We start from the raw sequence: 25,814 nt of genomic DNA on the forward strand, positions 1-25,814 counted from the left end.
TGGATTCTCTAAATATATTATGTGAAATAATTAACAACTTTAGCAAAGTTATGGGATAGAAAATAATCCCACAAAACTGATGTTTATACATATTACTAACAATATCCAGAGAAATTCCACTTAAAATATCTATAGACTTTATAAAATATTCGAGAGTCCACCTCTCAAGATATACTTGGAACTATGTAAACACAATTACAAAGCACTTTTCACACAAAGTCATATCTGAATAGTTAGGAAAATACCAATTCCTTATGTGTAGGCCAAGCTAATATAATAAATATTGTATTTGTCTAAATTAATTATTCAGTTTCAAAAACTATATAGTGCTAGAAAAAATAGCAAAATTAATCTAGAACATCAAAAGGTCAAGAATATTAAGGGAAGTAATGGAAAAATGTAAAGAAAAATGGCCTAATTGTATCAGGTCTAAAGCTAAATTAATAAGGTGGCAGTCATCAAATTAGTAGCTAAGAAATAGAGGGGTGGAGCAATGGAATAGCTTAGATACACAAGACATATTATCAGTGAGTTTAGTAATCTAATTACTATTTGATAAAACCTAAAAAATCCAACTTCTGCGATGAGAACTGACTATTTCACAAAAATTGTTGGGAACTCTGGAGAATGTCAGAAACTCAGGATAGACTTATATCTCACATCCTGTGCCATGATAAGGCCAAAATGAGTACATGATTTAGGCATAAAGGATGACACTATAAACAAATTAGGAAAGCAAGATCGTTTACCTGTCAGGTCTTTGGAGAAGGGAAGAATTTATGACCAAGCAAGAAATAAAGAACATTATAAAATACAAAATAGATAATTTTGATTACATTTTTTTTTTTGCACAAACATAGCTAATGCAAACAAAATTAGAAGGGAAGCAGAAAGCTGGGAAACAATTTTTATAGCCAGTGTTTCTAATAAAGACCTAATTTCTAAAATATGTAGATAACATTCAAATTTATTTTATTTTTAATAGTACTTTATTTTTCCAAATACATGCAAATATATTTTTCAATATTCATCTTCACAAAACCTCATGTTCCAAAATTTTCTCTCTCTTCCTATTCTTCCTTCCTCCCCAAGACAGGAAGTCTTTTGATATATGTTACACATGTGCAGTTCTTCTAAACATATTTACACCATCATCTGCATAAGAATAATCAGATCAAAAGGGGAAAAAAAGCAAGAGAAAAAACAAACAATAACCACATTCATTCTCTGTAGTTCTCTCTTTGGATGCAGCTAGCACTTTCTATCACAAGTCTATTAATTGCCTTGAATCACCTCATTATTGAAAAGACCTAAATTCATCACAGTTAATCATTACATGATCTTCTTGTTACTTGTTGTCTGATATTCTCTTGGTTCACTTCATTTAGCATCACTTCATGTACGTTTTTCCCCCAGACTCTTCTGAAATCGGCCTACCTATCATTTCTTATAGAATAATAATTGTCCATTATATTCATATATCATAACTCATTCAACCATTCCCCAATTGATGGACACCCACTCATTTTCTAGTTCCTTGCCATTACAAAAAGGACTGCTATAAACATTTTTGCACACATGGAACTAATTCAAATTTATAAAAATACAAGCCATTCCTCAATTGATAAATTGTCAAAGGATATGAAAAGACAATTTGCAAATGAAAAAATTAAAACCATTTATTGAGTAGAGAAGTGCAAATTAAAACAACTTTGAGGTACCACCTTATACTTATCAGATTGGCTAAAATAAGAGGAAAAGATAATGATAAATGTTTGAGGGAATGTGGGAAAACTGGGACACTAATGCATTTTTGGTAGTGTTGTAAACTGATTCAGCCATTCTGGCAAACTATTTGGAATTATATTGTATGTACTCTTTTTTTTTCTAGCAGTCCCACTATTGGGACTGTATTCCAAAAAAATCATAAAAGTAGGAAAAAGGACACACATGTTCAAAAATGTACAAAAAAAATGTTTTTGTCATGGCAAAGAATTGGAAATTGAGTAGTGGTCCATCAGTGAAGAATAGCAATAAATTATAACATATGAAAGTAATAGAATATTATTATTCTGTAAAAAATGATGAACAAACTGATTTTAGAAAGGCCTGTAAAGATTTATGTGAACTGATTCTGAGTGAAGCAAGCAGAACCAGGTAAAACATTGTACACAGCAACAAGAAGATTATGTGTTGATCAACTATGGTAGACTTAGCTGTTCTCAAAAATTCAGTGATACAAGTCAATTTCAATAAACTTTGGATGGAGAAAACCATCCTCATCTAGAGAAAGAATTATGAAAACTCTTAGAAATCATAACAAAATTTCCCAAATTGTTCATTTTTTCACCTGAGTTTGCATCTGGGTAGTTCAGCTTAAGACTGAAATCTAAGAAGTTTTTTTTTTTTTTGTTTTAATAGCTTTTCATTTACAAGTTATATGTATGGATAATTTTACAGCATTGACAATTGCCAAATCTTTTGTTCCAATTTTTTCCTTCCTTCCCCCCACCCCCTCTCCTAGATGGCAGGATGACCAGTAGATGTTAAATATATTGAAGTATAAATTAGATACACAATAAGTATACATGACCAAACTGTTATTTTGCTGTACAAAAAGAATTGGACTCTGAAATATTGTACAATTAGCCTGTGAAGGAAATCCAAAATGCAGGCAGGCAAAGATATAGGGATTGGGAATTCAATGCAATAGTTCTTAGTCATCTCCCAGAGTTCTTTCGCTGAGTGTAGCTGGTTAAGTTCATCACTGCTCCATTGGAACTCATTTGGTTCATCTCATTACTGAAGATGGCCAGGTCTATCAGAATTGATCATCATATAGTATTGTTGTTGAAGTATATAATGATCTCGTGGCCCTGCTCGTTTCACTCAGCATCAGTTCATGTAAGTCTCTCCAGGCCTTTCTGAAATCATCCTGTGGTCATTTCTTACAGAACAATAATAATCCATAATATTCATATACCACAATTTATTCAGCCATTCTTCAATTGATGGACATCTACTCAGTTTCCAGTTTCTAGCCACTACAAAGAGCGCTGCCACAAACATTCATGCACATACAGATCCCTTTCCCTTCTTTATGATCTCTTTGGGATAATATAAGTCCTATCTAAGAAGTTTTAGACAACTTTATAGTGTCAGTACCCAGATACTATTAGATTTAGAGATGTGAAGGAAGGACCACTGGATGGGTATCAGATTGGTACTGTGTTCTTAAGTCCTGGGTTTTTTGGAGATTTTGATCAGCTTAGAGGGGACATGATATATGGACTCATTTAATTGTCATAGTTTTATAGAATGATAATAGAAAATAGAGATAAAGAGGAAATGATCAAATTGTTAAAACAAAATGTTTTTTCTTCAAATGGACAGAGTTTAAAAATAATAAATTTTAGCAAAGGGAACTCTGGAGGGTATGAGTTGACCTATGGCATCTTTTTTTTATAACAAAAGAAAATCTGTAAGGAAACATTTACATAAAAAGCCCATCAATTTTACTTATGTACTTTTCTTTTTATAGGATTGCATTTTCCTTTTCAAGGAATATCAGAAATCTTTTCATAAAACAAGAAAGCAGATTTTGGAAGCTTTGGGGGAAAAAACATTTGAGGTTTCAGAAATGTACATATTTGGTAAATTTGAAGCCTTCTGTAAAAGACTAGAGAAGGTAAGAAGCTGGTAGTCACTGTGTTAACTATTTTTTTTGGGGGGAAGGTTGTTGATTATTACTCATACAATAAGTATTTTGTTTCTTGTTATTTTACCTTGTTCTTCTCTTTTTATGTTTTTTCTCTTCCTGTTCTTCCCTTTGACTTGTTTGTTAGCTCTATTGCTATCATAGATGTCTTTGTGGTAAAGGCAATACCTTTCCAGATGCTGTTGGTAGCATTCAATTAGGTGGACTGCAGAGACTGCCTTTGAATGGGACCAGGCTGATTTGGGAGCATGATACAGATTGAGGAATAATTGTGATGAATTGGCCATTGTGAGTTAGAAAAATCAGAAAGTACTTAAATATTTGCATAATGCACAACTAATATTCTTTTCTTATATTGTCCACATAAAAACATTGTTAATTTCATGGGGTGGGGTGAGGGGGCTTTTGAGAGGTCTTTGGATTTGCATAATACTACTCTCTCCTAATTCCTTTTTTACTTGTTTATCCACTGCTCTGGATTATCCTTTATATTTAATCCTTAATAAGTAACGTGAATGTTACTTATTCCTGGTGCCCAGTTTAGGTTCCATGAGAGCCTAGAGAGAATCTTGTTCAGGATGAGGTCTGGATTACTGGGGAGCAAAAGCAAATAGTCAACCTGAAAGAACAACATTTATTAGTGCACTAAGGCAGCTACTCCCTGATAGTAGCTTTAGCTTCTGGAGTATAACGTTTTTATAGATTTTTAGATCAGCTTAGAATACATAGCCAGTTAGCAGCAGTTTACCAAAGAATGAAAATGAGGGAAGTTTGCAAACTTTGAGGTCCTAAAAATTGCTGAAGAATTGGTTTATTCCTATGGGAAAACACATTTTTAGTGGTTAATCTTATTAGAATATCCTGGGTTGTCTCCTTGAAAGTGAAATTAGTCAGGCTCTTCCTATTGCTGCTTTTAAGGGAGAGAATAAAATACAGCCTGTGGCATTTATATAACCTTGTAGCTCTGTTTCTTTGTCTTCTGAGGTTAATTTATCTGGGGAAAACTTGCTCTCCCACAAATTCACAATACTTAGGTTCATCTATCTTTTTTATACCCTCAGACTTCTAGTCTGGGACCTCCTCTTTTTAAGAAAATTCTCTCTCTTAATGATTTCACCACCTTTCATAGATTTAATCATCAACTTTATTCAGATAAACTTATCGATCTATATATCTGTTTTATTACTCATTGCCTATTGGACATTTCAAATTAGTTGTTCAGAGATAGACTAAACTACTCATGTCCAAAACAGAAATCATATTTTTACCCAAACATACCTTGTTTCAGATTTTTTTTTTCTGTCAAAGACACTGCCATTCTTTGAGTCTTCCAGGCTCATAATCTTGGTATTAGTTTCAATTCCTTATTCTCCCTTGCACTACATACCAGTTGAATTTGATGAGAAAAAAAATGTCTCAGCAGTTGATATTTTTAGTTCTCTTCACATTTGATTGTTGTCTTGGTAGAGCAGTAAAGAGGTGAGGCTGGCCGGATGGACTGCTCAGCTTTAGCCATAATTAGCTCTTGCTAACTGTGATGCACAAGTGGTGTATGGGCAGTTCCTGATGCAGCTGCAGTGTAGGGTCTCTTGCTCCCAAAGCAGTGGCACTGGAAAGGGTACTTAGTGGGAGAAGAAGCGGAACATGGCAGGAGCAGCAGCAGCAGGAGCTCAGGAGAGGGTAGTGCAGCAGCAGCAGCAGCAGGAGGAGGATCTAGGACTCCTGGCAGTCCCAAATCCTGATCTGAGCATGGGACCATAGCTTGTGCCTCCACACATAGGTCCTGCCTCCTGTTCTTAAGGAAGCTTGGAAGGCATGGGGTATGGGGGAAAATAAAGGTCACTGTTCCTGTCAGAAAGTGAGTTGGGTCAAGAAGTGAAAAGTCTGGGCTAGGCTGGGCTGGATTGGCTTATTTCTTTGCATCTGGAAACCCAATTTACTTCTTTGGGAAATTGGATGGGGGGATTGGTTAGACTATAGGCTGAAGATGTACTTCTTAGAGGAAAAATTCAGTTTGTACTTGTCATTTTTGTCACTTATCCTGCCTTTTGGAAACAATAAACCATTTGCATACTGAGGTACCACATGCATGTAAATACACATGCATGCATATATATATATATGTGTGGTTAGTCATATATGTGTGTGTGCACACATACACACATATGGATTGTGTGTGCATGTGTGTGTGTGTGTGTGTGCCACACACTATATGCCAATAGATAGAGGTGTAGATCGATCTATCTATTCTTCTCTAATCTGCTATAGACATTGTGATCTTTCAAGTTACAGTTGTCTAAATTAGGGTAATTTCATATAATCATTGCATAGCATTCATTATACAATCTATTTGCGTGAACTGTCCTGAAGGAAAACTTAAACTCTATCATTAACACGTAAATTAACTTTTCATTGGTTCTGCTAAGGGTCATGGGAAGTCAAAAACCTTTTTATATGGTAAATATGGTAGATATGGCAGACTTCTCAGAATTACAGTGGCCAGAGAACTGGCCTTGGAGCTGGGAAGGCTTGAAATTCCAGGTCCGCCTCTGAAACATCCTGACAGGGTGACCTTGGGCAGATTACTTTGCCTTCCTATGTGCTAGCCAATGACCTAAGAATAAAAGTTATAGAAAATGGGCAGATTTGGAAGAGTTGCGATACACACACATACACATACACACATACACACATACACACACACACACACTCTCACATAATAAGGAAATTCTCACAGAGTTGCGATATATATACATACATACACATACACACATATAATAAGGAAATTCTCACAGGTCCAGTTTATATTTCTATGACCACAGTAAGAAGGTTGAAGAATGATAAAGTTCTCGAAACGAGTGATACAGGTTCATTTATAACTGGATCTCATTTCATTTAATTAGAGAGGTCAAGGGTAATAAGTGGTAAAACTAGGAATCAAAATGTTCTAGCTCCAGTGAGGTGACACAGTGGGTAGAGTTGAAAAGAAAGAACTGACTAAATCCTATCTCAGATGCTTATAAGCTGAGTGATACTAGGCAAGTCACTTAACTCTTCTACATCTTTAGTTTCTTCATCTGCAAAAAGAAGGCAATTGTATTCAATGACTGCTAAGGTTCTTCCAGTTCTAAATTTATGATCCTACTATCAGATCCAATACACTTTTCATTTTATCATGTTGCCTCTCATATTGTCTGGAAATTTAAGAAAGAGGAATAATACTCCTAAAATTTTCTAAAATATATTTTTTGATGAGAGTCTAAGTAAAGTCAAAGTAAACTATGAATCAGACCTCATTGTTATGGTATTTCTGTCTTTGTATAAATATAAAAGAAAGTCAGACATCCTGGATGCCACAAATACAATGATTTATTTTAAGAAAAAGTTTGGATTAATCTTGTCTGGGCCATACTTGCTACATTATTCTATGAATATTTATTGTTTAATATTCTCAGTTGAATGGTTCAACATAAGAAATTTAGACCAAAGGGATTATTAATGCTTGTATTGTTTTTTTTATAATTAAATAGTCACTTTTCTTTAAGATTACAGAAATGATTACAATTGTGCAAACTTATTCAGCTTTGAATAATTCTACCATAGAAGGAATAGATATCATGGCAATAAAATTCAAAAATATACATCAAGGTATTAAGAAAAAGCAGTATGATACTCTGGATCCACGGAGGACAGAATTTGAAGCAGATTACTTAGATTTTACAACAAAAATAAATGGTTTAGAGGTAAGTAATAATTTACTTTTCATTTGGTGAAGATATAATACTGGAATTTCATATGTATGTTTTTTCATAAGCTGTGAAGTTGGAACAAACATAAGACTTAAAATATGTAATAAATATTTGTCATTCTGACCATTGCTTACTGTAGTTAAAAATTTCACCCACTCTTTTATACATTTACAAATGACAGAAGAACTATATGTATATCAATACTGCTGGCATACTGAAGAAATAATAGTAATAAGATGATATTTTAAATTTCTATTTTAAGCACTTATTCACTTATTAAGGTGTAGACCTAATTTCTTTAATGTCCTGGAATGGTAGTCCATGGTAATAATTAGGAAAATGCATCCTCCTGATTCTTAGTTTAAAACTTTTTAAAATATATCCTCCTGGATCATAGGGAAAAGAAAGCATCCCAGTCTCTGTGTCCAGATTCTTAGCTACAATTCTGAGAATGAACCAGCTGCCTTCTTGAAACTGTTGCAGTATTGTTTCAGTAGATAGCTGCGGATGAAGAGAAAATATCAAAATAATCCTAAAAATAACTGGATGAGTCTATAAGGCAGTTTGTATTTTGGAGTATGGATAGAATGCCCTTCCTAGAAAGGCAGAAAGGAATAACAGCATTTTTAATTTTTTTTAAAGTCTTATTTAACCTATTGAAAAAAAGATAATTCCCCCAAATAACTATTCTTTCTTATAAACAAGTAGAGTTAAGTAGAATAAATCAACACGTTGGCCAAATCTTGAAAATATATGCCTCATTGGGTACCTATAATGTATTATGTTACTTCTCTATCAAAAGGCTGGATTTGGGCTTCCACATCAGTTCTCTGAAATCACCATTGGTCACTTTACACTGATCAGCGTTCTAAAGCTTTTTATTGCTGTTTTCCTTTACATTATTGGGGTTATCAGGTCATTTATTTTGTATCAATGTGGTCTTCTGTAGAATATTAATTTTTTTATCTTTATCTAGGATGCCTTCCATTTATGTGTGTAGATTCTCATAACAATGTTATAGAATGGGAAAAATAGGCAAGTGAGTTGGCTATATTATAGTCTCTGGGTCATAAGTATGGTTGTTTTTAAGAGTAATATTTTTTCAAGCCTGCTACATTTTAAGATATTTTGTCAACTCTCAAAATTATCACCTTAATTATCACCTTAACCACAGATAACTTCTGTGTCTACTTTGTTGATCTAGTTTAGCTATTCTTTCCCTATTTATTTTCTTTGCTACCATTTCTGCTGTTTCATGCAATAATGTAGGGACAGTGATGTGAGAATTCAAATGTGATGATTTCACTTTCTCTGAGAGATAAAAGAATTTTGTATAGAAGTACTGATAAATCTTTATAATTCATCTGAAGCCCTTAGGAATCACTGGAGATTTCAATAGAAGCTCAGTATTCTGTTTTAACGTCTAGGAGAGTGGTTTCGCAGGACTAACATTGTGAGTTTTTAATGCTGAATATTAATAAAAGAATCTCAGAACCCCCAGATTAGGGAAGAAATATTTTCTTGTCCTAATGACTGGGCAGAGAATGACCTCTTATGTCCTCTAATTCACTTTATAAGTCTCAGTAATTGAATTTCCCTCTTATCCATAGGTTTTTATAACAACTACTCAGATTGCAGTAAGTTAGTTAGTTTATCTAGTGACAAAACCCACCACACATGTATAAACAATTAAGACTTTAAAAAGAGGAAATAATCAAAAAAAAAAAAAAAAAGGAAATGATGCAAGTTCATCAGGAAGAGATAAGAGTTTGGGGAATGAAAAGTGAATAAATTACTCAGATCCCAGCAGCTGTGAGGGAAGGCACAGGTAGGCAAGATCCTCAGAGATCATACTATAAATTGGTTAGTGAGCAAGGAAAAGTTCTTGCTGCTTAAGCTTAGGATCAGTCTGGGTAGCATTGCGATCACTTATGATTCTCTACTTTTTTTATTCTCCCCCTCCTTTTTTAATTTAAAATTCTTTTGTTTAGATTCTCAAGACTCTAGCAAATATATTTGTTAGTCCTTGTAGTCGCATCACATCCTTGACCAAGAATCTGCCATTCTTATATTTCTTAAGCAGTCGCCCAGAAATTTGAAAGCTTCACTTTTCAAATCTTTCTCTCTCTTCCAAAGCACTATCTTTGACCATCAGCATTGATTAAAACACTGTTTGTTCCCCTAAGGTTTTTTGTTTCTTTGTCAAAATTTCATCATTTTTGATAATGATTTCCTTGTTCCTTCTGCCTATGCCATTTGTGCTCACACCTATCACCAGAACTAGATAGCAATCATCAAACTGATCAGTCTTTGAAAAGCATCATGTCCTGGTTGCATGTCCCAAGAAAACATCAGACTTGTCCATTGTTATTGTCACATGGACAAGCAACTGCTTCTTTAAGTGGCTGTCAAGTTTTTTGTTTTACTCATTTCTTTTTCCTTATTGAATGATATTTCCCCTAACAACTATCATCTACAGAATTTGCTATCATTTCTCAATTGTCTTCTTTTAGGGATGGCTCACACTGGCTGTCCTTCCTTCCTCTCATAGCTGGATTATGGACACTCTAGGTATGGCCACTATGCCACAGTGCCCTCATTTCTGACTCCTTTCCAGCTCTTTTTTTATGTATTATCTCCTCCCATTAGGTTGAGTACTTTATTCTTGAGGTCACAGAGCCCTGTTTTGCTTGTATTTATATCCCCAGCATTTTGTTCAGTGCCTAGTACAGACTTCATACATAATAAATGCTTTTGTTTAGTTGTGTTTCCATGATATTATTTCCTGAAGAACAGGTATTTTCTATTTAGAAAGTCCTCTGCCCCTCTCTTTGGGAAGATGGTCCTAAAAGCTTCTCATATCTATTATTTATATTAAAATATTTGTCATTCCTTCTTTCATAGCTCTTCTTGTGATATTCTTTTACCACTAACCTTCTGACATATATCAGGATGCATTTTTCTTTATTAAATCCTTTTATCTTCTAATTTTAAAATTCCCTGTCATAGAGAGTTATTCCTCAAGCCTTGTTATTTTCTCTTTTTAAGGAACAAGATCATCCTCTCCTTTTGACATAGAAGATGTTTATGCAAGGACAAAAGACAAATATCATTTACTCTCATTTGTTACTACTACATTCTCAAATTATTTCCTCAGCCTTTTGTGATTCTTGCTAGTGGCTCTTTTGGATAGCTCTCTTAGGGAATTATCCTTTAGATAAGTCTCTTTTGTATTAGTCTTCATGTTTAAAAAAGTGCTCTCTGATTCTGCTCCATTAGAAATAGATTTGCAGTATGCAAATTGTAACAGAAGCTGACAACAATGATCAGAGCCTGGTCTCACCTTGAGCATGGGGAATTCAGTGAACCATGGGAGGATTTGTATAAAGTAACAGTGAAAAAAAGAACCAAGGAAAACTATATCTGGTGACTTTAATTGCTTAAACAATATCAAAAGTACTTGAATTTCAATTAATTATAATAAACAATCTCTGTCTTAGAGAATTGATCAGGAAACGGGCCATAGAAGAAAGTGAGCTTATGGATATGGAATACAATATATACTGCCATAAGTGATTTTTTTTCAATTTTTTAATTAAAATTTTTTTTCACTTTCCAAAGAAAACTTTAGGTTTTTTTTTTTGGGGGGGGATTTAGATTGAAGGGGACATGGGAATTAAATATATACATATAGATAGATATAAATACACATTATACAAATATAATAACTTCATATTTTGCAAATATAATTTATAATACATATTATAAAAATGAGATTATAGCAAATTTTAAAGTATTAAATAAATGAATAAACAACTTAAAAAAACTCAATATGGTCTTCCCTTATAGGCTCTCTGAAATTTGTATACTAATAATTGCTGGCAGTAGAGTTTGTTAGCTATGGCTGTTTTGTGCTGTAGAACTATATAGCATCTTCTGAAAAATCTATTTACTATTGAATTAGTTTGTATTCTCAAGAAATGCTAAGTATTGCAAAGCAAATGATTTTGTTTACATTAACTTACTAAAATCTATTAGTTATCATTCCATGAAGTTGAATGTAATAAAAATATAATTTTTAGGAAGAATAATTCAAGCTGAAAATAAAATGAAACAGTTTTTTAAAAAACAGAAAAAAAGAAACAACATGATTATTTGTGACAGATAGTAGACATCAGAATTAAGAAGATCCAGGTTTGCTGAACACTTTGTTTTTCAGTTGTTTTCACTTGTGTCTGATTCTTTGCGACCTCATTTGCGATTTTCTTGGCAAAGATACTGAAGTGGTTTGCCATTTCCTTCTCCAGAAGTAAACAGAGTTAAATGACTTGCCCAGGGACACAGAGCCAGTAAGAACTCAGATTTGAACTCAGGAATATGAGTCTTCCTGACTCTAGAACCTTTCTCTTATTTAAGTCCTAGTTCAAATGGGAATTCCCAGACCAGTGAAATAAGATGTCTTTGATGTATTAATACATGCTTGTTGATAATTAGTTTTACTTGAATTTTCTGTAATTTTACATGTAACTGTGTAATGATATTATGTCACAATGCTATTTCTAGCAGCTTAAAATCCATGAAGTAAGCAAAATCTTAGACAAAGAGTCAAAAATTAGAATGAAGTTAGAATAGGTTAGAAAGTTAGAAAGGTGTCTAAAACTTACACTTTTAATTTTCAGGATTTTCTTATCTCTTAGTTTTTCTTTTATGGCTTCTGGTAGTACTTACATTTAAAGTAACTTGGAGTCTGTTAGAAATACTATAATGCTATAAATAACAGTAATTACTGATCACAAAATAAATATCTGCTGTAATATATAATAGTTCATAGTTAAAATCTTAATATCTTATCTTAGGTACAAATACAAGCCTTCATGAGCAGTGCTTTTGGAAAAATCTTGTCTTCTCAACATGCTCTTCACCAACTTCAGCGGTATTTGTTAATAATTTAAATATAGCATACTTTGAAACTTATTTGTAAATGAAACAAATTCAAATTTGGAAGTAGAAATTCAAGTAAATTAGTAATGACATTTTCTGTAATTATAATCTCAGAAAGTTATGCTTAAGAATTAGCCAGAAAAAATATAACATCCTATCTTCTTCTTTGACAGTTTTAGAAAGAGATTTCTTAACATAAAAAGACGACAGCAAACAGACTTTTAACATCTTATTCTGAATATTATTTTCATACCATACTGTAAACAAATAGTTTAAAGCAAATTCCTCATATACTATAGTATAATCATCTTTGATTATTTAATTATTTATTATTATTTTATTTTTTATAACTTTATATATTTATATTTTAATCATTATTATTGTTTTAATTATTTAACAATCTTTGATTGACTTTATAGTTGATACAATTTATTTCTTTTTCTCTTTCTTTCTCTCTACCCCTTCACTCCTTTTCTTTCACATGGAAATATTTACTTCAAGATATAACCACAGACATACAAACGTAATTAACCAACATATGTACCACATTATCTGTCCTCCCCTTTTCCCCACATCTGTCTCTGGGGAAGGGAAAGGGCTCAATTTCTATAGTACACAGTTTCAGTTTTGAGGCCAAAAAACCCTTTCTGCAATTCTGGCTCCAGAGTCGCTATGACTTATATTCCTCAGTCCATTGGGATCACTTCCAGCATCTGAAAATGAGGACAAACATCAAGAACAAAGACCAATATCCCAAAGGAAAAGAGAAGGGGTGGGAGAAGTTCATTTCATGGTATCTTGACTGTGCATGAATTGGGATCTTTATTTTCTGGAAGTGACAGTTAAGAATGTCTGACAAGAGCAAAGCAAAGGACTACAATTTCTAATAGTCAAATCAGAGCAAATAGCTTCATTTTTTTTTCCATGTTATTGCTGAGTTTCTGCAACTCCCTTCTCCTTCCCACAGTGCTAACCAGAAGAGTGATAGTCATGGGTAGCAGGGTGAGAGGCAAGCATAGGCAGGAATAAGGTCTGAAGAAAGGAGTTTGAATATTATTGTTAAAATTATCCCCGGTGGTCATGACAATTGCTTTGAGAACAGTTGCTTAGAGTTGATTGATCTGGATTTGGTTTTGTTTTTTTGTCCTGAATTTGCCCTAGAACTTGACCTTGAGCAACTCAAAATCCCGAACTCTTTTTCTTTTTAAATAAATTGAGTATCCCACTAAAAGGGATGATAGTCAAATAAAATAATATTTAAAGGTGCTTTTAAAAAGTAAAATTGTTATGAAATTTTCCATTTTATGGAAATGTCTATAACTAGCATTTATGTAGAACGCTAAGATTTGCAGAGGGTTTTTCAAACATTGTCATTTTATTCTTTCAACAGGCTGGGAAGGTAAGTGCTATTCTTATCTCCCTTTTGCAGATGAGGAAACTGAGGCAGATAGGGTCACAGAGGTAGAAGTAACTGAGACTGTACTTGAACCTAAGGGTTCTTGACTTTAGATACAGCACTCTATCTACTATACCACCTCACTGCCAAACATACTGTTTGTTTGAGATTGATTTCTTTATTTGGTGACACCTTATTTTGCCACAAATACTATGCCTTTAATGCTCCCTGAATACTATTTTTAAATGTAGGATTGATATGTACATTCAAATTATGAACATGTTTGAAATGCATTAATAAATTCAGGTCAGTTCAATTCTAACAACAAAATATATTTTATCAGTAGTTGTGGTAATCAAATAATTCATGAAATAATTCAATTTCAATTACTTTTAGATTTCAAAAGCTGAACCTTCCATGCCTTCAATTAGAAATTGCACATACTATTCAGCTCATTCTTCAGTTTTATGTTGCTGAACTTGAAGCTACAAAAAAGGTAAACATTTGGTTCATGATTGGCTACTTAGCATTATGGCATCACCTCCTTAATATCATGGTCCTTTTCAAGAATGAAGGACAAACAACCTCTATGAGTAAAACTTGGCCCCAAATTGGAAGACTCCTTTCCTTTCTCCCTTTCTCTCTCCTTCCTTCTCTTCTTTCTTCTTTCCCTCCTTCCCTTCCTTCATCCCTCTCTCTTTCCCTTCCTTCATCCTTCTCTCCTCTTCTGATCTTCCTCTGTCCTTCTCTTTCTTTCTTCCTCCCTCTCTCCTTCCCTGCACACAAAAAAATTTGATAAAAAGGGAAAAAACACAATGTAGAAAAAAATCAAACAAGAAGAAAAAACAAAAAGGTGAAAATGCAATGCTTAAATCCACATTAAGTCTCCATGGTTCTTTCTGTGAATGAGGGCAGCTCTTTTTATCACAAATCTACTGGAATTGCTTTGAATCAACTCATTGTTGAAAAGAGCCAAGGCCATCACAGTTGATCATCACATAATCTTGTTGTTGTGTACTGTGTTTTCTAGTTCCCTTCACTTAGCATCAGTTCATGTAAGTCTTTCCAGGCTTTTCTAAAATCATCCTTCTTGTTATTTTTATAGAACAATAATATTCCATTACATTCATATACCATAACTTATTCAGCCATTCTCCATGATGGGCACTGCAAAAGAGGGCTGCTACAAACATTTTTGCACATGTGGGTCTGTTTGCCTTTTTATTATCACTTTGATACATAGACCCAATAGAGACACTTTTGAGTCAATGGGTATGCACAGTAAAAATAATATTTATAAGTAAGCAGCAAGTTATTGGCCATCATGTTCTGTTCTTTAGAAGTAGCTATCATAGGTAAGATATTGGTTTGACATTGGATAAATAAAAGTATACCATTATGTTAACCACCATATGTTTTACATGTTTTTAAATTATAGCTTTATCTTGTTCAAAAAGAAGATCCCCCCCTTGCCAGAAACATGCCTCCTGTGGCAGGAAAGATACTGTGGGTGAGACAACTCTATCGGCGGATTAGTGAGCCAATCAACTACTTTTTTGTAAGCTGATAATGTTGTACAAATGATGTTGCTTTGGCCTGTATGTTGTTCCATTTAGTTAAACTTCGTGTATTAAAGCTGTTCTACTTCTTATTAAAATCTTATATCACATCATATAGATACAATGGCCACAATTGTATATTTGATGCATTATGTATGTGTGTGTATACAATTTTTCTAATTACATATAAAAACAATTTTTAACATTTGTTTTTATTAAAGTTTAGAATTCTAAATTCTATCCTTCCCTCCCTCCTTAAGATGATAAATAATCAGATGTAGGTTATACATGTGCAATCATGCAAAACATTTTTATATTAGTCATTCTATACAAGAAGACTCAAATGAAAAAAAAGTAAAACTATGACATGCTTCAGTTTGTACTCAAACAAGGTATAATCCTGTATTTTTTTGAAAATTTTTTTATCTTCAGTGTATTTTTTGAAATTTTGTTGTTGTTATTATTAAATACTTATAGCATTTATACTACTATTTTGGTCTTATTTTACATCAGTTCTCACAATACGTTTTTGCATTATTCTTGTTTTTGTGATGGCATGAAAATAATATATTGCTTAATTCAATCACACCTTACTGTCCAAATGTCCTCCTTAAAATAGCATTCTGAATTGAATATGGTACTCTAGATATGATCTGAAAAGAGCACAGCCCACAGGACTAATATCTCCTCCATCCATGACCCTGTATCTCTTGTAATGGAGCATTTTTAGCCACCATATCATACTGTTGATTTATAGTGAGATTGTAGTCCACTAAAGGCCTTAGATCTTTTTTTAGATAACTCACTATCAATCCTCCTTGTTCCTGTTTTTTGGTGTTTTAAATATTGACAATAACAATAACTAACTTGATATTGTGCTTGTTATGTGTCAGGCACTTTACAATTATTATCTCATTTAATCATCACAACAATCATGGGAGGTAGGTACTAGTGTTATCCCCATTTTGCAATTGAGGAAACTGAGGCAAAAAGAAATTAAGTGATTTGCCCAGGAACCTACTTGCTCAGGTCTTTCTAACTCCAGACTCAGTGCTCTGTGCATTGTTTCACCTAGTTGGCATTTGTGAAGTTGGGTTTTTAAAAGCATAAATACAGAACTATATATTTATCTTTATAAAATGTCATATTTTTAAGTTGAGTCAATTGTAAAGATTTTTATTTTCTTGCCCTTTTCTCTTCTCTGACACCACTGCTCTAATTCGGGCCTTTATTACCTCACACCTTAGTTACTGCAAAAACCTGCATGGATGTGCCTTCTCTCTCTGTCTCTGTCTCTCACTTCCTCTCTCTCCCCTTTCTCTCTTTCTCTCGCAGACACATACTCAATAAATTCCAGTGTCTTATTGTATGCCTACACGATCCAATATAAAACATTTGTTTCTCATTCAAAGTCCTTCATAGTCTAGCTCCTTTCTATCTTTTTAATTTTCTTAATATCTTAACCCCTAAAATGTATTCTTTGATCCAGCAACCCTAGCCTCCTGACTGTTCCACTGACAAGACACATCTCTGAGCTGTGGATATTGTCTCTGGCTGTCCCCCATGTCTGGAATGATCTTCCTTCTCTGCTCTGATTGCTGACTTCCCTGGTTTCCTTTAAGTTCCAACTAAAATCCTACCTTGTACAAGAACCTCTTGCTTTCCCTCTACTAATTATTTTGTCTTTATCCTATATAGAGTTTGCTTTGTATATATTTGTTTATATATTAAAGTTCCATCCTTATTATAAGTTCCTTGAGAGCAAGAACGGTGTTTTGCTTCTTTTTCTATCTCCAGGGCTTAGCACAGTGCTTGGCACATAGTAAACAATTAATAAATATCTACTGAATTGAACCAATATTTAAAAATGAAAAATGAAAAACATTTAACGCATTGTTGGTGGAGTTGTGAACTGATCCAACCATTTTGGAGAGCAATTTGGAACTATGCCCAAAGGGCTATTAAACTATACATACCCTTTGACCCAGCAATGTTATTACTGGGTCTATACCCTAAGGAAATAATAAAGGAGGGAAAAGGACCACATTTGTATAAATGTTTGTAGCAGCTCTTTTTGTTGTAGTAAAGAATTGGAAAAGGAGCGAATGCCCATAAGTTGGGGAATGGTTGAACAAGTTGTGGTTTATGAAGGAAATGGAATATTATTATTCTATGAAAAAAAGGTGAACAAGCTGATTTTAGAAAGGTCTGGAAAAATTTACATGAATTGATGCTGAGTAGAACAAGCAGAACTGGGAATACATTACTGTATACAATATATTGTATACATAATAACAGCAAGAATGTATGATGATCAACTATGAAAAGTTTGGGTCTTCTCAGTAGTTCAGTGATTCAAAACAATCCCAATAGACTTTGGAAAGAAAATGCCATCTGCATCCAGAAAAAGATCTAAGGAGACTGAATGTAAATCAACACATGCTATGTTCACTTCTTTTTTCTGTTTTTTAATCTTTCCCATGGTTTTTCTCTTTTGCTTTGATTTTTCCTATCCTACATAATTCATAAAACAATATGTATTAAAATAAACTAAACAAGGTACAATTTTTTAAAAAAAATAGGTTCTAAAAACAATTAGTAATTAACCCTTATTTTTCACTTCTCCACAAAAAAAAAAAACAAAAAAAAACCAAAAACTAGAAAAATTCAGACATCTTGACAAGTCCGGAGGGTAAAGCAGTTATTCGACAATACAACAAAATTTCCTATATTTTAGTGGAATATGAAGTACTCTATCATACAGCCTGGGTCAAAGAGATCTCACAATTACAATATGGTATGTATGTAATTATGTAAGAAAAAATTATATGCTTTTGTTTGGATTTATGTCAAATGATTTTGAATGGTTTCATAGTTTTATTTAAACTTCACAAATTAAATCTAATGTTTGCAATTATGAAAATTCTTATTTATTAAATTAATTAAAATTAATAACATAACAATTAATAATAATAAATTTAAAATTAATTAAATAAATTTCAAGTCTTATACTTGGATTAAAAAAATCAACTTCACTTATGTAAGATGGGGGAAGCGTGTTATCTTGAAAACTATGTGCGAGTTTTAGTTCACTGAAATGTCATGTATAAGCAGTGGTGTGAAGCAGCCAAGAAAGCTAAAGCAATTTTGGGCTATATTGAGAGAAGGCATACACAACTTCTAGGGATAAAGGAGGCAATACTTTCTCTATGCCATACATATCATACTTCATATGTAAACTGTGTTCAGTTGTGAGTACCATGGTTTAAAAAGAGCATTTGTATACTAAAGTATCCAGAGGAGAGCAATTAGCATATTGAAAGGCCTTTGGTCCCATATCATATGAAAATCTTCCATCTTAATAGATGCATCCTATTGTTTTTGCCTATCAAGATCCTTTTAGATCTTATGCAATTCTTTGAGTCATTCCACAAGGTCTGAGTTCATATAAATTGTATTTCAATTAATCCATACCATTGTGTCTTCACAAGAATAATATGAGATACTATGTTGAAAGCTTTGCCAACATCCACAGAATAACCCTCATCTGCTAGTTTAGTAAGGCATCAAAAAAGGAAATGAAATTATTATGGAATGAACTTTACTTGAGACATCCTGGCTTTTTCTATTACTTTCATTTCTAGATAGTCATCAAATCTCTCTTTAATGATTGATTCTGTAATTTTTCTCAGGATTCTCAGGAATCAAAGTTAATTATTTGATTTATAGATTCGCTTCTTTTATTTTAGTTGGCACAACATTTCATTTCTCCAGTGTAATTTTGTTTTTTATGATCTTTCATATATCACCAAAAGTGACTCAGCAATTACACCTGCCACTTTTTTAGGACCTATAGGTATAGTTTATCTGAGCCAGATGACTTGAATTCACCAAAGTCAGCTAAGTCCTTTCTTCCTCTGATTTTATTCATCTTGGTCTCTTGTTAGTCATTTTTGTCATATCATTTCCATCATGTCTATCTCTATGATAAAAAATTAGAAATGAAAAAATAAGTTCTAGATAATTTCGGTAGATGCTAAGAAGATATTTGGTAATATCCATTAGGTATTCTGGATGAAATTTGCTTTAGCCTTCTTTGGTTTGAGTAATTAGTCTTTTCACTGACCAGATAGTTGTTGTTCAGTCATTTCAGTTGTGTCCCACTCTTTGTAAACCCTATTTGGACTTTTCTTGAAAAAGACACTGTAGTGTTTCCTTCTTCAGTTTAACCAGGTCATACAACTAATGTATCTGAGGCCAAATTTGAACTCAGGTCTTCCTGACTCCAGGCCCACTATTCTTATACACTGTGCCGTCCAACTGGCCAGATTACAGCCTCTCTATACCTTACTTTGGATAATCTTCATGACAGAAAACAAAACAAAAGAAAATATTAAAAAGGTAGCCTTATGTCTAACTCTGGTGATGAACCTTTTCCTGTTTAGCTCCATTGGTCCATAGAAAATAGACATAAAGTTCATTGCAGAACTCATAATTGAACTCTTCCTTTTCAATTTCCTAGCATAGCCTTTAAAAATTTAGGCATCAGAAAAGGACTTGAAAGAATTAATTTTGGAGGTTTTTTTCTTAATCTATAAAAATAATACTGTATTTAAGACCAAGAAGCAACATTTTACTCAGATGAGGCACATACCCTTTTAAAAAGAATAGTAAGACAAAGATTACCCCCCATTATCCCCATGATTACATACAGGGTGTCCCAAAAGTCTTAGTATATATTTAAACTGCATTAAGGTTTAAAAGTTTAAAAGTGTCCTTAGACATTTGAGATACTACCTATAGTATTAAAATTGTTAGTGATTATTCCTAAGGGAAAAATAAATAAAAGGCATAAATAAATATAAATTTCATAAATGTCAGTTTTTCAGATGACATGATTACATACCTAGAAAATCAAAATAAGTCAGTGAAAAATTAATAGGCATAACAAATTTGTTAAGCTATCAAAGAGTATAAGATAAATCCACAAAAAATCAATTGCATTCCTATAAATTAGTGACAGAGATCTAGAAAATCTGATGAAAAAATAAATTTTCTTCACAGTAATGATAACAAAAACCATTAAATATTTGGGTATTAGTTTAGCTTAGGGACACAAGAGATACATTCCAAGAAAACTGTTAAATCTTACTGGGAGAAATAAAGGAAAACATTACTATATATAGAGTTATAACAAGATGCTGACTAGGAACATTAATATAAATATGACAACATTCCCAAAGCTAATATGTAGATATAATATCAAATAAATTCCCTATGTAATATTTTATAGAAATTGATAAACTGATAGTAAAAATTACTGGATTTTGAAACATCACAAAATGAGAATTATCTTCTTAAAAACAAAAATTATCAATATAATAGAGATTCCACCAATAGATTTAAACTATATTAATAACTTAATATATAGCAAACCAAATGTAACACAGTGGGCAAAAGAATCATTTGATAAATGCTTTGGGGACAATTTAATTCTCACCATATGCTGTGGTAAATTCTAGATATGTCAAAGAGTTAAGCAGCTTTTTAAAATCTATTAAAACAACAGAAGAAAATGGAATAACATATTTGGCCATTTATAGAAGAGAAAATACATTTGAGTGTATCAAAAAAATGGAAGATAGATATCATAAAAGAAAATAGAATATTAGAGTGGCCAAGAACCCATTCATTTGGTCTAGGTCTCTTGTTTTATGGATGAGGAAACTTTGGCCCAAAGTAGAGGATAATTTTCCCAAGGTCAGATGAATGGGGAGTGTATTAGCTCCCACTGTGCTAATGTCAATGACTCACGAAACAAAGGACTCAGGCACACTTGAAGTAGGTCATTTTTCTATCTCTCCTCCCTAGTATGATAATAACACTTTCCAATGTATTGTAGACAGACTCCCCTTGCACACACGGGCCTAGCATTTATGAGGCACAGTGTTTTATATGCATTATCTCATTTGATCCTCACAGCAGCCTGTAAGGTGGATGCCATTATTTTCCTCTTTTTACAGATGAGGAAGCTAAGGTTAAGAGGGATTTTTACCTGCTACATAGCTTGTGAATGTTTGAGACAGAATTGTTTCTATGGACAGGGTGTTGGCCTAGACTTAGGAAAAACTGAATTAAAAGGTGACCTCAAACACTTATTAGCTGTGATACTCTGCACAGGTCACTTAACTCTCTTTGCTTCATTTTATCATTTGTAAAATGAGCTAAAGGAAGAAATGGCAAACCACTCCAGTACCTCTGCCAAGAAAAGCCCAGCTGAACATGACAAATGAGATGTGCTTGAAGGGACTGAACAGCAACAAGTGCTTCCTGCCTCCAGTCCATACTGCTTGCCAGTGCCTTGCTTGATTCACAAACTTCAAAGAATCAAAAGGTTTCTCTGTTACCAGTGAAAAAACCAAACATGTCATAGTCTTCCCATAGTAATCTTCCCATAGTCTGTTCCTAGCAGCCCAGTGAACTTTGGACACTCCCCTACCAGCCCATGGTGATGATAGTGATGTCTTTGGTCCCCATTTGGCTTCTCAGATGTTTTTCCTTCCCTCAAATCTTGTCTTTCCATGTCAAGTTCCCTCTTAGCAGAGCAGGTAGTAATAAAGCAGGGAGAGATGTGGCTAATGCTGTGTTTCCTGAATCTACTGTTCTGTGGTCTGATGCAGCACCCCTTGCCCTCCGGGGACAATCACCAGGGGAAGGGCTAGCAACAAGGTGGGATCTGGAGATGGTTCTCACAGGAGGTGAGATTTATGATGAAGGAAACCAGGCAGATCAGAATTAATGGGGATGAGGGACAGTGTTTCAGGTGAGGGGTGCTGGAAGATCAGGAGGCCAAGGTTGTTGTCTCTAAGAGTAGGTAGCTGGGAATTGGACTGGAAAGGCAGCAGGGGATTAGCTTATGGAGAATATTGAATGTCAGGTAAAGTATTTATGTTTTATCCTGAAGATAGCTGGTTGGTTGCTGTCTTTCATTTTCAGAGAGGATGAACATGACATCACTATGTTAGAGTCAATTTACAGCGTGTCCGAGTGTGATTAATCAGCCCAATATGAGCTTAGAATGTTGTACCACAGGTTGGACACAAGTAATTCATGTAATCATTTGAGGTAACATCTTTAATTTTGCACATCTCATGTTTCTTCTGACTTTGAATAGGGATTGACATGATTAGCCCTGTAGTTTAGGCTGAATTTATTGGCAGCAGACTTAGCAGCAGGCTGTTGCAGTAGACATGAGATGATGACGATCCATACTAGGGTGATGAAAGTATCTGATAAAAGGCAAATACTATACCCAGGGAATCCATAAGTTAATGGACCATACCACCGCAAAATAAACTCTGTCTTAATAGTAATTGAATTAAAGTGAAATTCAGCATATAAAGCCTGTTTCCTTCCAGCATGTTATCTTTTCTACCCATGACAATATTTTGTACAGATTTTCTAGAACTTTTCAGTGCTACCAATTCCAAATTGCCATTTTCCTAATCCCCTACTATCCCTTCTATCTCCTGAACCCCCCATGATTCCTTCTATAACTTCAAAATCTACATATCTTATGATGTTAAGTAACATCGTTTATAAATATTCTTGTCTTGCTTTGCAATGCTGCATCCCTCCCTTGAAGAGAGCTTGCTAATCGTGCAAATTCCAATTAGTGACTTTTCTTATTTTGGAGATGGTTTACATCCTGAATTCATTCAAACAACATTTTGAAATGCTTGTAGAACCTCAACACTTTTATTGATCATTATTAGAATAGCATTACTTTGTCATCTTAGTAAAGGTTATATTTTTCCCCTGTTTTTTTCATATTAGTCATTAAAATTATACTTATACATAGATTGCTGAGTGCAGTTCATATGTTGTAGAAGTTTACATTGCATAGGATGTTTGTTATTCACTAATTATTTCTTAATGATTTTGAAGCTTATTCTGTGACCTACAGTTGGATATACTGTTTACATAAATCTTTTTAGAGAAACATTCTCCATAATTATACTGAATTGGGAAAATATGCCAAATCTTTGTGTAGGAGTATACTAATTCTCCATATTACATTAGTCCAGGAATATCTTGGTTTTTTTTCTCCAGGGAGTTGACACCATAAATAATCCATTTTGACATTTAATTGTATATCTTATAAAAATCTTCTCTGCTCTGCTGCAAAAACAAACAAACAAACAAAAACAACCAAAAAAAAAAACAAAAAAAAAAACAAGAAAGTGCTGAGATTAAATAGGCTTCGAGGCTTACCTGACCCTGTTTTCTCCCATACATGGTTTAGTGCAGAGCATGTGAGGATAAAATAAGAAATATGTAGTATAAACAACACATCTTAATTTATTTTCAGCTTTACAAGCTACACTCTTTGTACGGCATCCAGAAACTGGGAAATTGTTGGTTAATTTTGATCCCAAAATTTTGGAAGTTATTCGAGAAACTAAATGTATGATAAAGATGAAATTGGAAGTACCAAATGCAGCAAAAAACCTGCTAAAACTGGAAGCTAATTTGAAAGCAAATAAACTATATCTTCAGGTAATATAGAAATTATCTTTATTTACAGTTTTTAAAGGGATTATTTTTCTCTTAAAGCAAGATGCTTTAATATGTATTGGGTATAGCTAAATAAGAGTATTATATGTTTCTATCTTTTATTTGCTTATTTACAAAGAGAAATTATGTTGTCTGTTTTCTTTTTATGGCCAAATTGGGTATGGGCTATTTGGTAAAACTTGTTGATAGGTTTGTAAAAACAACAAATGGGAAAGAATTAAGTTGGGATTGAATTTAGGGAAGAAGAAAGAAGGGAAAACTGAGATGAACAGAGAACAAACAAAGAATTTTGGAAATGGAAGTTGCCCATGAAATAAATAATGGAAAGATTTTCAAAATATAAATGTTCAACTCATAGGAAAATGGTTTTTATATATTGTGGTGGAACAAAGGGAGAGTAATGAAATCTAGAACCATAAATAAGATGGTAACCAGAAAGAGAGAAGTAGACATAAGGAGAGTATGCAGTGAAAATAGCAAAAATCAAAAGTAAAGCTAAATTCATGCATGGTAAAAAAAAAAAAAAAAAAAAGACATAATTAAGATTTTCAAATCTTATGGCACAACTTCCCAAAAAATATATTTAAATGAGATACAATCAAGTATATCAGAATTTTAATTGTTATGTAGTCTGTTTCTTCCTTTGAGAATTATACATAGGTACAATTCTAGATTGCTATGTGGATAACTTATTCGGAGGAAAAATGATTAAAAATTTGGAAAGTGGGAGTCAAAATTATAAAGACAAATGCTTGTCAGAAAAAAAGTAGATTCAAACAGTAGTCTGCTTGGCCTCTATTCATAAAAATTCAAAAGATTTTCCCAATTCTTTGATTAGCAGAACAAATATATTAAAAAAAATCACTTGTTTTTCTACACACAGGTGCACACAAGCATGTTTGCATGCCAAAATATGCTGACAAGCCATGACTTTGAAATAAAGGGCATCCATATTCAATCTAGAAGGCCTCCCAATAATGATCTCCCTGACTGGTTCCCTTCCTGAAGTTTTCCTTTGACAAACCAGAGTCTGGTTTACATTGCTTTCCAACAGGAAACTTTTGGCTTTTCTGCAAACCATGGATTAACAGAGCTGTTAACTATAGATGAGACAAGGTTTATTCAAGGAAGTATGGAATGGAAGGAAGACTAACATATGGAGCTTTTAACAAAGTAGTAGGGAAAGTTCCTCTTTGTGACCCTCATGTCCAAGTGACCAGGGTAAACAACACAAATTGATTCTGAGAAGCCCTCAAGAGATCACTAGAAACACTGGAGGAGGAAAGGAACAAAGCTGGAAGTGAATGTTGGAAATTCTGTCACAAGGGCATATTCATGTGTCCATTGTCAAAGAAAAAAAATGAAGTATAAAATACAAGTTAACTTTTAAAATACAAGTTGGGAATCACATTAAAAACAATAATTCAGGAAATCATGATTTCATAGGCTGCCTTTGAAGGTTGTTATATAATAAAACAAAATATTATGCGCCATGAATATTTTGTTGAGGAAAAATTTGATTTGACTAAATATAATTACTGTGGCACAACTCTTTGTTTGATAAAATTGTATCAACAGCCATTTTAAATGTGAAGAATTATAAGAATTTTTATTTGGGGTCAGAAAGGCCTATTGCCAGGACTTTGGGCTCATTAACTTTTTTCTATTACATTTGCTTTCTTTCTGAAGTTCTTTTCTATTCTTGGTATTTCTGGAGTAAATGCCGTTAAATTCTAATTCTAAAACTCCTTGGGACATTATTAAGAATGAGCTAGAACTATTTATCATTTACCATTAGATCTCTTGGACCAGGAACTACTTGGGCTAAGGATGAGGGTGGGGGAGAACAGAGCTATGAACAGAATATATCTGGG

The 25,814-nt window shown here is 33.4% G+C and overlaps 1 protein-coding gene across 1 annotated transcript in view; it reads left to right on the plus strand.

Annotated features, from left to right (window-relative positions):
• DNAH8 (dynein axonemal heavy chain 8) overlaps positions 1–25,814 on the plus strand; it is a 402,529-nt gene that overhangs the window by 80,143 nt on the left and 296,572 nt on the right. Inside the window, exons 11-17 of the mRNA XM_051996876.1 lie at positions 3,542–3,688; positions 7,264–7,461; positions 12,324–12,400; positions 14,201–14,300; positions 15,243–15,362; positions 18,025–18,160; positions 23,735–23,922. Of these exons, the coding sequence (XP_051852836.1) occupies positions 3,542–3,688; positions 7,264–7,461; positions 12,324–12,400; positions 14,201–14,300; positions 15,243–15,362; positions 18,025–18,160; positions 23,735–23,922 (966 nt within the window). The remainder of the gene's footprint in view (positions 1–3,541; positions 3,689–7,263; positions 7,462–12,323; positions 12,401–14,200; positions 14,301–15,242; positions 15,363–18,024; positions 18,161–23,734; positions 23,923–25,814) is intronic.

This window comes from Antechinus flavipes, chromosome 4, assembly GCF_016432865.1.
Source record: "Antechinus flavipes isolate AdamAnt ecotype Samford, QLD, Australia chromosome 4, AdamAnt_v2, whole genome shotgun sequence".
Lineage (NCBI taxonomy): Eukaryota > Metazoa > Chordata > Mammalia > Dasyuromorphia > Dasyuridae > Antechinus > Antechinus flavipes.